At 42.0% G+C, this 13,022-nt stretch overlaps 1 protein-coding gene across 1 annotated transcript in view; it reads left to right on the top strand.

The window, feature by feature from the left end:
• LOC103135581 (BTB/POZ domain-containing protein KCTD16-like) overlaps positions 1 to 4,647 on the top strand; it is a 19,725-nt gene extending 15,078 nt beyond the window's left edge. The window contains exon 2 of the mRNA XM_007548394.2: positions 3,336 to 4,647. Coding sequence (XP_007548456.1) covers positions 3,336 to 3,790 — 455 coding nt within the window. The 3' untranslated portion in view covers positions 3,791 to 4,647. The remainder of the gene's footprint in view (positions 1 to 3,335) is intronic.
• Positions 4,648 to 13,022: the final 8,375 nt, after the last annotated feature.

The raw sequence follows: 13,022 nt of genomic DNA, 5'->3' as shown, positions 1-13,022 counted from the left end.
TGGAGTGCAACGCTCTGTAATCTGGATGGGGGCGGGGTCTGACGATCCTCTTTAGAATTTAAAGGGACAGTACCAAAGCTAGTTCAATCTGGAGAGACTCAAATGGAGAAAGAAGGCGATTAAAAGAGTTTAATGACAAAATGAACATGAAAATAAAAAGTCCTTTGGCGTTCAGGCCCCGGCCGGGGACATCGAGCTGGACTTCGATGAGCTCGATGAACATTCCTGATGCACCATAGGAATGTAGACCCCCGGGGCTGTACTGGCGGTCGGAGGAAGATGAGGCCTGAGAGCCGGGTGGAGATGGGGTGGAGGTGGGTTGATCGCAGCTGGTGAGCAGAGGAGGCTATGGGTGAAGGTCCTTTTGAACTGAAGCCCAAACGATGATTGGCTGGAGCGAGGCTTGGTCCGCGCCGATAGGTCCAGGTTGCAGAGAGGCGGGCGCTGATTGATGAGGCAGGTGCGACTAGAGTCTTCCAGACTGAACTTTTGTCAAGACTCCATGACTGTTCCGAGAGAAATAAATATTTGTTTTATTTAACCCTTCACTGGAAATGATTTGTGTCAGATTTTTGTTGGCATGCTTTTCAAAAGCAAAACCGGATTTATTTGTATCATATCCGTATTTGCTTTTTTTCCATTATTTTGGTTCTGCTGATGTTCTGATTTGAAGCTCTTTAAGTTCTTCTTGCTGCCATCTGGACCAGCAATAAAAGCTTTACTTAAATGTATTACTTATTTAAATGTCACAATCACTTGGTCTTCCTTAAAAATACAGGAAGCGGCGACTGAAATGCAGTTTGCTCTCTACTTACCAGCTCTTCTCGTTTCTTGTTTTGAAATCACTCGTTTGAATATTCAGGGTGTTTGGCAGCTGCTAAGCGCCTCTGATTGCTGATGATTGCAGGGACAAAAAGAGATGTCAGATCTTATAAAAAAATTGCCTCATTTGGTTTTTCCTAACAATAACTTGCAGAAAAAAAGCCCCTAATAGCCGTAAAAATCTCATTAAGATCTGAGATTACAGCCAAAGTGATTGCTCTTGGGACTAGTTTTTTTTTTTTTTTTTTGCCCCAGCTGAAATTACATAACACAAAACTTTGTGTTTTAATATGTGATTTTCCATCACTAAAATAAGACCTCCAGGTACTTTTCTCTCACCGCCTTGCTAATTACTCACTCTCTTGCATGGCCTGGAAATTTTTTCAGTTGCTATTATTGGGTGTTGGCTCGTTTCCTAATCGGGCTGCCCCTCTGGACTACAGCATCCATCCATTTAGAAACAATGCTCTGCCTCCGCCTCCTCCTGATCCTCCTTTACTGAAGCGCCTGCATCCATTTCCCATTTGCGCTGCTCGTCTGCTGCCGGATTCAGCCAGATTCATTTTCTGCGGGGGGAAATTGGTGCGCTGATTGGCCTCTTTACTCATGGATTAGCCATTAAAAAGCTGTTAGCGACTCTCCAACTATATCAGCTCAATGCAATCATCACAGCAGAGATAAGGTCGTTATTATAGTCCGCGCAGAGAGGTTAAAATCCCCCTTGAACTCTGCCTGTTTTAAATTGGTGCATGTGCTGGAGGGAGGCAATGGACGAATCATTGTTCCACCCCTGAGATGTCCCTGCTATCGAGTTTGCATCATCCCATTAGGAAGAAAAAAAAAAAAAGCTATTAAGAGGTCTTCAGAGTTTGTGTTTTCTGTTTACATACAGTTAGCAGTTCTACTACTTCCACAGCACATCTCTGGCTGCAAGCGGATCTAAGCGATCTCGGTTTATTTTGGGAAAAAGAAAGACGGTGCCAGTGACTTTACTCTAGCACTTCTCGAGCCAGCAGGCAGCACTGTACTGTACAGTATTTCTGCCTCGCAATTAGCTGTGTAGGAGGATGTGAGATGAAACGAAAGGAATGTACAAGAAAAGAGAGAGGAAAAAATGCAGCTGGAATCTTCTGCTTGTGCCGATTTATCCAAACTCAAAGAAACCAGGAGACCCTCAGGTTCAGCTGCCGAATGCATTCGCTTTCTCTCTACCCTGCAGGTTGCTGGCCTGTTTTTATTATTATTATTATTATTATTATTTTAAATTTACCTCTGCGCCTCCCTAAAGGTAGAAACCACATCACTTTTGGCTCATGTGACTAACTGATCCGAAACAAAGCTGGCGTGCCTCCGTCTTGGCGGTGCGGCTACAGGTCTAATTAGAAACTGTCAAGGTATGAGCAGATTGCGTTGGGTTTGAGGCGAGGTTTGCCGTGGGAAATGGGAAAGGTCTTTCAGCAAGCTGTGGTGAGCTGTTTGAGCTCTGGGGGGGTCGACTTATCACATAGAGCAACATGCACAGCTCACTAGCTTTTTCTTTTTTTTTTTTTGGATTAAACACTGAATATCACACGAGAAATCAGATGTTCAAACTGCTGCACCCCTTAAATATCTGCACATACAATCATCTGACATTGTTCCACAAATATCAGATGAAGCCTTTGGCATTTTCGTTTTGTACATTGAAACTTCAAATTTAAATTAACTATATTTCCATTCGGTGTCACAGACGGACGAGAAAAGCGCATAACTGTGAAGTAGAAAGAAAATACTAATTTAATCATTTCAAAATTGGAGAAGTTTGCTCTGCATTGTGGAGAATCAACACCAAAGCAGTCTGTATTTATTTGATGCAATTACAGCTGCCAGTCTTGAAGGATGTGTTGACTTTTGTGCCAGATTTTCATTGCAGTCGAAGGGATTCTGAGTTGGATCTATGTAGGTCTGAACTTTGAGACAAACTCATTGCTTATTATTAACCTTTGTATCTCTAGGAAAATCCCACTGAGATTAAAAATCTCTTTTGCAAGAGAATCCCGGCCAAGACTAGCAGTTTGCAAAACATTTATTTATACCAAATAGGCTGTGGTCTAAATCAGGGATGCCCAAGTCAAGTCCTTGAGATGTCCTTCAACATGTCAATGAATCGTTTCTCCAACACACCTGAATCAAGTAGCAGACAGCCGACTACCTGACATGCAGCTGATTGCAAACAGGATCTTTCACGCTTTTCTGTTTTGTCACATATTCATAGCAGACAGACATGTGGAGTCAGTGGTTCTCCTGACTCTTTACAGCTCCTCCAGGTTTAGGTAGATGACTAAATCTTGATAGATTTGCAGTTTAATCGTCCAGCCTTTTATATATTTTCTACTGACTTACTTTGTGTTGGTCTATCACCTAAAATAACAATAAAATGCATTAGAAATTGTGCTTGTAAAGCCTCAAAATGTGAAATGGCTTCAATTTGCCAGCAATTAAACGAACCAATGTCTTTGCGTGCTTTGTCCTAGGCGGGCCATCGCGGTGGTCGTCCTCTCACTGTGACTGCTGCTGCAAGAGCCACAAAAGTGAGCGTGAGGGCGAGAGCGGCACCTCCTTCAATGACCTCTCCACGTCCTGCTCCGAGACCCAGTCGGAGGCCAGCACCCCACAGGGAACCGTGATACACGCGCCCGTCAGCCGTCAGTCCAAAATCCAGACCCTGGACCGACCTGTGCCCAAAGGCCCGGCCCTCATGCTGCAGCAGCAGGCCGAGATGCGCCGCAAGACGGACATGCTGCGCGTGAGGACCTTCGGCGTGCGGGAGCGTGACGCCGCCAAGAGGAAAGCACACAAAGAGAAGATGACTCCGGAGCAGGAGCTGCAGAAATGCATTCAGGACTTCCGGCGCATTAGGATTCCCGATCACTTCCCAGAGAGGAAGTACATGTGGCAATCCGAGCTCCTAAGAAAGTACAGACTCTAAAAAATGAGCGGGAAAGGGGGAAGTAAAGACAGCGAGATGGTGCTATAGTGTCATATCACCGCCAGTAAAGAGTATTACAAAGCATTATCGATGCACTGCGCACTCTGAGGCACATATTGTACCAGAGAATATGACTGTCCTGCCAGGATGGATTGCAAAGCACACACACACAAAAAAAATACGAAGCAGCGCGATTTATTTATCCGTAACCTTTGCACAGTGTTGTGAATGACATGCACACGTGTAAATCAGACTGAGACTTAATACGAAACGTCCTGCTCTCTCCGTGAGGAGACGAGAACGAAAGGTATACACCAGGTCATAGCATCACTGACAACAAGCGACCTCAGGGGAAACATCGTTTCTGTTCACCGACCTACCACATTCTGCATGTGCAGTCGCCCACAATGGCTGCTTTTTAAAGCGGATGTACCCAGATGGTGCTGTGAGCTAGCAACGCATTATCACTATTCTTCACCGAGCTCTCTCTCTCTCTCTGCCTCTCTCACACACACACACACACACACACACACACACACACACACACACACACACAAACATATTAAGTATGCTTCGGCAACAGCACTGCATGTCATCTCACCCTTAGCATAATTATGCAATATCAAACAAAATCTCAATTCACTGTTTTTTGTCTGATGGGTGAAAAAGAGTGTTGGTGGGCGAGACTAATGTACTGAGGGAAGCACTGCCTTGATCTGTTTGTATTACTTTTTGTCTGATGTTGTCGTTATGTACTGGTGAGAAGACTTTGTGTAGGTAGAGCAAATGGCAACGGGATTGGTGGGTTCGCTGACTGTAAATGTGCTAAAAGACGAAATAAATGGGTTAGAATTCTATGTAAAAAATGTGAACCTTCTTGGTCTCTGTGAAAGCGGTTTTATTAAGATTTGCACCAGTACAGAAATCTGAGATGAGGTGCGATGGCTACAGGTTTTAGCGACTAAATTCTTCACCAGCCATGGCATCAAAAGTTATTTTGATGTTGTTTCTGTTTAAAAACAACCTGAAGTTGGATCTGCAGCACAGCTATTGGCTACTGGAAGTCAGAAAAGCAGTCGTTTCTACCACTAAGAGAGTCTTGTAAGTTGCAGGATGGTTTATGATCCCTTCATGTTTTGCTTTGTCACAACCATTCAATAGATGCTGACTATGCAATTTCATGCTTTGTTTATTCCCACAATTATTTATACCCCTGAAAGATTCAGATCTAAATTTATTTTCAATTAACCGAGGACTTTGTTTCTTATGGGGCACGTTGGAAGGATTTACAGCCTTCTCAACAACAGATGTAAAAATCTTTATTTGCACATTCCCAAGCCCTTCTTATAATTGCTGTCTGGCTTTTTGAATGTTTCCACTGATGTTTTGAGGATTTATTGTTTGGTGATTATCTCAAAGTCTGATTTTTTAGCTTGCTCTACAGATTTTCTACTAAAGTCAGATGTCTTACTAGTCCTGTCAAGGACAGAAATTAATTGCCTCCAGTCTAAATTAATATGTTGACTGAATGAAAGGATTGTTCATCCAGATTTGCCAGAGATGTGAATATTTTTGTCATAGCCTGACTTTTCAGGATATGAAATATAGCCATCTACTGTGACCTTTGAACTTAGTACTAACGTCTGTCAGCAGGTGAGTACTCTGAGTTATTTTGATTTGATCATTATCTATAATCTCTCACATTTCAGAAGGACCAGAATGCGACCTGACAAGTGTGTGACAAAAAGTTAAATTAGAATAAACCCGTAAAGAGAGGATACTTTTTCACAGCATTTAAAGTGGTTGTATTTCTGCAGAAGAGATTTATTTGCTTAGATATGACAGCGAATGTGAAATAACAAGTGCACGAAAAGGCAAAAATGAAACTAATGTGGACGAATCTAATTTTTCTGTGTGTTTAATGTCAGACTGACTCCATCATCTCAAGATGTACCGCTCCGCATGTCAGAAAATTGCTTTCCACCACTCCCACTTTACATTTCAGTCCTTGTACCACTGCAGAACGATGACCAATCATTTGCAGCTTGACAGACAAGCATCAGCTTGTGCTTCTGAGATCTGAAGACCCAGCGCCCCGCTCCATTTGTTGGAAACCAGAAACATGTCTGTGTGAAACTGCCACCTCCATTCCCATCATTTTTTCACAGCTCCTTCAGCCTCTCTGCCATGGATTGCTTTCTATCAGATTCAAATATTGTAATTTTATTTATTTATTTATTTTTTTGCTCATCAGCCCACAGCACCTGCTGTCTCCGTTCAGATCTCTGCTCCGGCTAATGGCACTGCTGGACATTTCAGCCTTTCTTTTTCTGCATGTGAAGTTTTCTTAGCTCTGTTTCCAGAACTCCGTCTCTTTTATTTCTTTGTGCCTCTGCGGAGGCATTTTGACAGCACGCATGGAGGGACCTGCCAGCTGTGAAATTTCTGCCTGCGACTGAACTTGATGATGCAGGATAATCCGTTGGTTGCTATACTATTTTTTATTTTTATTTTTTTGTCATGGATAAAATTGTCTTTTTTGGTGTCGCTGCCACACACTCTGGTTTCTTTCGCCCAGACAGCGGTATAGTTTTCACCAAAACACGTTATATTTTCCTGCTCACACATGCATTTCTTAATGCCTGCTTAGTGCAAGTGCTTAATTATTAGGCGTGTGCTCAGCAACTAATCAAAAAATATGAAAGCACACATTGTTAAAATGCACTTTTAATTCAATATGACTTCAGTGTTTTCTGCAAAGCGAGAAATTTGTCTGAACATTAATCCAGGCTCCCTGCCCAGTCGCCAGCGAACCCTTCACTCCGCTTAAGTAGCGAAATGGATCCGCTCTTGTTGACATTTTAAATATGCACTTCATCCTCTCAAGAGGACCTCAAGGAAAGAGGAAGAAAAACCATTGCGCACAGAGAGCACTATTTTTAGCCAACAGACTCCTGCAGTGTTCCCACATTGCATCCGTGAGAAGCTCCGATTGGGCGCTGCATCACTGCAACCCCAAAAACAGCTCCTGAGATGATAGATGAAGACCTGCTTCTCTCGTGGGGGCTCAAGTGTCCTCCAGCACAAGTTCCAAGGAAAAAGAAGCTGTGTCAGGGCTTGTGTTTTTTTGTTCTAGATGCAGAAAACAATAATCTGGTGTTAAGAGAAAACGCAGCGCACATTCAGCATTCCTGTTGTTATGAGGCATACCTGCAAACCGAATCAGTCCGTACCTGAGAGGAAGGCTTCTGGTTTTATACAGTAAATAAAATAATATCAATTAAATTAAATAAAAAAAAAATCTGTCTGAGGTTATAGTTGATCAGACTAACTACTACGAGCAGAATAACAAGACATGAACAACAAAAGTTGTACAAAGAAGCAAAAATTAAAGCTTTGTCCTTTTTTATTAGTTTTCCAACTTGAAAATTAAATACTATTTCTCAGGTGTTTGGAAATCCTCTTGGATTTTGATTTGGCTAAGATTTCCAAAAACCTTGTGGGGGAAAGTGTTTTGGTCCAATGAGACTAAAATGTAAGTTTAACAACAGCAAAAAAAAACCTGAAGATCTTTACAACTTTAGGGGTCAGAAGGAAAGATAAAGATCAAATGACATTTTTTTTATATCTTTTACAACACAGTGAGTCCAAGCATGCGACAAATTGGCTTCATGAGAGAACAGCTGCATTAAATTTGACAGAAAATTAATAAAGTTGGCTGAAGAGGGCTGTGGACAAGAGATGTCCTCACTGATAGAACTGCAGAACTTTGGCACGTTTTAGCTCCCATATACTGATGAGGCAAGATGTAAGACACTGACCGACTCCTCCTGAAAAATGAATCAAAATGTTCTGCAACAAAGTTACCATTGTCCACTGCTGCAGCTTCTTTATTTCTCCATTTTCCTGCTGGATTTGACAGAATATTAGTCACATCAAGTGCAGAAAAAGTCTTAAAACAATTTATGGTTTCACATCACAGAAGTCTGCTATTTAAAAGATGAGTACACTTTTGAGAGCCAGTGTGTTTTAACACAGACTGAGTTTAATGAAGGTCTCCGACTGTGTCGAAAAGGTGAGTTTAAAAGTTTTTTGTACGCATTAGAAAAACATATAAATGCAGATTATAATTATAGCTTAATTCTGTTATTACTGTCACTATTTTTTATAATTTGAAAGTTCCCTGTAGTATTGTGATTGTTGTACGGTTCAGTGAGGCAGCAATGAAGTAAAACAGTAAAATCCGGCTAAATATTTGAGCAGAATCTTAAATTACAGCGTCGATTCTGAAAAGCAGCTCTTGTCCTTTTCTCTCCCAGTCCAGGAACAAATCCAGAATCTCTCTGCACCTGGATGCGTGTCGTCCGCTCCGCTGACATCCAATGCTGCAACCAGTGCCGAAAATCGATTCATTTAGATCAACATATCAAATTTTTTGAGAGCATCTCGGAGCAGCCGCGCTTCGTGCAGCCCGACTCACACGACCTTGCCGACCCGTAGCACAGAACCACCTGAACTTACTTATCCATTTGGGCACTTTGCCTTTCTTTCAGATCAATTTCCTAAGGTCCTGGCACGGGCGCTGCAGTCTTTATAGGCGGTCGATTACCGACATCCTCCTTGAGGATGCAAAGCAACGGAAAACCTGCCATGGAAAAGCTTCACCGTCGCTGCTCATCAGCCTCAGCTCTCTGACTGAAGGCCGATGAGCAGCACACAGCCGTCCGCCGTCTGGACAGCGACACTGCTCTGACAACCCTCTAATGGAAACTGAACTCACAGAAGTGAAAGTATCCCTGTTTATTTGATATTAGGCAATTAAAACAGGACTGTCATTCGGACCCGATATCATAGAAGCACGATGCAAGTCCAAACAAATAGGATTTATTCAGAGATTAAGCTCTGCATTAAAGAAGGCTTAGCAGAAACATAGTATATCCTTTTTCTCCTCAACCTGAGACAAAGTGGGCTGCCATTTCTTCAACCTGAAAGAATGTCGTGAAAAAAATTAGGACACCCTAGACTGGAGGTTAACACGTCAGTGCAGAACAATATCTAAAATCAGTTTTAACAATACTGAGAAATTCACGTAGTATAAATCAACAATAAAAACTTGTCTATTTTAAACATTTCTGTCAAAGAGGCGTGGTTATCGCATCTGTCTTAAAACGAAGCTGCATCACATTGGCTGCATTTTGTCAGAGAATCATCCTGGTTTGCTGCAATTTGCCGAGTGCTGATGAGCCATCTGGGTTCTTCGGAAAGAAGATTTAAGCGTTTCTGTATCTGTGAGGGTTTAAAATCAGCTATTTCACTGCATGGAAAACAGTATAAAAGTGGAGGAAAGTCAAAGTGATTGCGTACATCCCCGGGCTTGTCCATCCAAGCAAGTTAACCTTCAGAGCAGACTGCAAGTATTTTAAAAGAAACACTGTAAGTCACTGTGTAAGTGATGTAAGCAACTGAAGTTAAGGCTATTTCTGAAGTCGAAATACAAGGTGAATGTATGCAGGAAGGAAAACTTTGCTCCATGAGAAAATCATGAAGGCCATGCTGAAGTTTGACAACACAGATTAAGACTGATGAGTCTAAAACTGAATCGTTTGGAGATCAGGACAGAAGATAAATGTGGCACAAAGAATTTGATGAAATAACCCTCAAGCCAGCTATGAAGCACGGAGGTGGACGTGTCATGGTTTGGGCGTGTTTTTGCTGCAGCAGAAGCCATCGAGCTCTCCACTGTAGAACCACAAATTCTGCCGTGTGAGGCTTTGAGGAAAATCTTGGACGCTGTGCTAAAAATAAAGGAGTGGAAAGTCCTGGGCTGAGTTAATTCACCTCATTCATAATGAGGTGAATTGAAATCCCTCCGACATGTTAGAGTTGAACGTGATCAGTAAGGGAAACTTTCCCCAAAGTCAGGGCCTGAAGGCGTTACACTAAGGGGTGAGAAGTGTACGTACTTTTTCCTGTGCAAGAATACGTCTGCGTTACATATTTGACTAAATGACTAAAATAAAGTTTATTTCTGTTGCTTAGGAAGAATTAGATCACGAATGAAAACTGAAACCTGAGATCAATGTGTGAATGTCCTAGATTTTTCCACGCAGCCAAACTCCGCACATCGGCAGGCAGGCGATGGTTTCCGACAGCGCTGACATGTGGCATAAAGAATTCAAATTATGTAATTTAACTCGTTCTTCTGAAGTGTTTACTGGGACAGGTCTTGTTGCATGTATACAAAAATATCCGGAGCCAACGCAGCGCTCTGCTCGCTCTTCTAATTTTAGATGAATGACATCTCAAGAGAAATATTCAGAAGCTCACAGGAAGAGAGTGAAAAATATTTAAAGACACCTTGAATGTTTAAAGTCTTCCATTTGCATGTTTGTGATTCACATATTTCTCCGCAGGGGGTAAGGAAGGGGGGAGAGGGGGGAGAAAGAAAAAAGGAATTCCCCTGATTGTGCCACAGTGTTGTCTAAAAAAAGGATCAACGATCAAATGCTGTTGTTCTCTACATATTCAGCAGCTCCTTGAGCTGACTGCAAAAAAAAAAAAAAAAGAAATACTTACTCTGTATCATCACCCCTCTTGGGCTATGTCTGCCAATTGAAGTTCTGTCAATTAACATTTGATGCCACAACTGAAACAGCTACATCTCCGGTTTTTTTCTTTCCGCGCGACGTTCTGCTAAGTTAAAGCCACATTCCCGCTACACATTCCTGCAGAGCCTACAGTGACAAAAATAGGAGACTCAGGAGCACTTTTAGGGTCTCAATCTGGCCTTATTCTGCCACGTCAAGTGTGGGGAAACTACCAGGGGAGCATATTTTAAACGCAACGAAGCGCAGAAGTGACAAAACGAGGGTGAAAGTCAGCTTTATAACCCCTGTAAAACTCTGGAGTTGAAACTCAGAAAAGAAACATAAAAAAAACGAGATCCTACAGTAGTCCCTCTGCTTTATGACCTACCAGTGTCTGTTATGATCTGCAAGCAAAACAAACCTCCAAATAATACTTAAAGTTGCTTTTAAAGGCCTAAAGGGGATAGTTCAGGATTCTTGAAGTGAGGTCCTATTAAAACATTTAATGCAGTTTGTCTTGTCTGCAGTATTTTTTTAACAACTGCAGACTGAAACTATGTGAAGATTAAAAAGTAACCGCTTATAACTAATTAACATCATCTCGAAAATCGTTAACTATCCCTTTAAACGTTGAGCTATTTTGAAAGAAATGTCCAAAATTTGAAGGAACAACAAATTGTATAACAATTACAGCATAGCAGTTTACATTGCTGCAAAAGAAAAAAAAAGACTGATTGTTTCACTGAAATATTGATTTTTTTTTCTATTTTAGGCATAAACCCTGAAGGCTGTGTAAGCAAGAAATACGTTGGCTATTAAATTTTAAGGCACAAGACAACTGATATAAATATTGGAAGATAAAATTATTTGCATTAAATATTGGAAAACAATTTATAAAGTCCAATAAAAAGTTGGTTTAAATTCGGTTAGGTTTTAAAATATGTATTATTTCATTTTTATATGAGTGTTTTTATTCAGTCAAACTTTTTGTCTTTTTAATTCTTTATCTTGTTCTGTTGCTGCCCCCCTCCCCCACTGAAAGATATATGAAGAGCTACAAAATCATTATTTTTCTCGATTGTAGTAGGAAAATTTTACACTTAAATTTTAATGAGTGAGTACAATTAAAACCCGTGAAGATATAAAGTAAAAACTTGTAATTTGTAATTCAAAGCTTCTTGTTTCTCTGGTATATTTCCATTCTTTCTATTCCATTCTTTCTAAAAAAAGGAAAATAAGAATTAAAAGGGAGAATCAGGCAATAACCGTAACAAAAATATCTACTGGCCCTGTAAGTAGTTAAAGGAGTAAAACAATCTCCCAAGCATTAAAGAGGACCCAATACAAAGTGCCATGTACTATAACTTTTACTATTTGACACCCTCTTTGGGTTTTGACTGTCAAGTCAAATCCCCCAGAAACCGCGTTAAGATTTTTGGCGGTATATGCAAAACGTTTTTTCCAAGACTCAGTAAGAGCCTGGTGTTCCCATATTCATTTACGCTGCACTGTTCCCATTATTACAGGAGCACACGCCAACTTCTCGTACTCTCTGCAATGACAGATGTCAGTCAATAATGCTGACTGCAGCAGGTGACCAGTCCATTTGTGAGTCTACTTAGGCAGCTCTACGGCGCCAGTTGTTTTCTCTCCCTCGGCTCTTTGCTCTGCGGCGCCAGTACCGAGGTCCAACGACGACGTACGCGCCGCCATTAAGGCTCTTCAGACAGCCGCTGTCAGCCATCACAGCTGCTGTTTGTGTTCAATGCAGCTTGGAGACCTCATTCATAGCGTGCAGCGTGCAGTCAGCGAAACCTTTCAGATCCGGCTGCAGAGCTGCTCCTGCCCAGCCAGAAGAGGCAGGCAGAGGCTGTTGGAGGGCAGATCGAAGTGCTGCTTACTCAGGCTTACCTGAGCTCCCTCTGTGGCAAACAACCCACCAGTGGATTATGAGCTGCACAAAAAATAATGAAGAGAAGCCAGTTTGCAGCTTGAGGTCTGTCAAATGATCTTGAAGCTCCACCGCATTGGCAAAAATAAATAAATAAAAAACGTGTACACGGAGTGCTTTTTCTTTTAAAATGAAACGCGTCCTCTCGGGAGATGCGTGCGGGCCAAATCGTCTTGTCGCTCTCTTCCCCCCCGTCATTACCTTATCCCTTTTCTCAAGGACTGCACTGAACAATATCCGGGCTCAATTAAGATGTTCTGACCGGAAATGCCATTGCTCATAAATCACCTCCGAGGGCTACTGCTCAGCTCCACCGAAGCGCTGTGGTGTGCGCGGCGGGGCCTGTGGGGTAATATAAATCAAAAGAGGAGTGCAGAGGATAGCGCAGGTGATGAAATACTGGAGGACACCGCATCATAAATCCGGAAAATAAACAGTGATTGTCTGAGGAGGAGCGATATCAAGACAGCGAACGCAGCGGGACAGGTAAACAGCGACGGCATTATGGGAAACGAGACAGCAACATATAGCCAATCTGCTAGGAGTCATTACAGAGAAGAGCGTTTACACGCAGCTTCTTGATAAGTTTCAGCCGATCCCGTGAAGCAAGAGGCGCCTACTTAGCATCAATTTCGGTGAAAATGTGCTGTTCTCAGCTACTGTGCTGCTTTATTAAATAATCAGCAGGGAAACG

The sequence above is a fragment of the Poecilia formosa genome, unplaced genomic scaffold (assembly GCF_000485575.1).
Source record: "Poecilia formosa unplaced genomic scaffold, Poecilia_formosa-5.1.2 Scaffold26, whole genome shotgun sequence".
Lineage (NCBI taxonomy): Eukaryota > Metazoa > Chordata > Actinopteri > Cyprinodontiformes > Poeciliidae > Poecilia > Poecilia formosa.
This window is presented reverse-complemented; position numbering and strand designations above follow the sequence as displayed.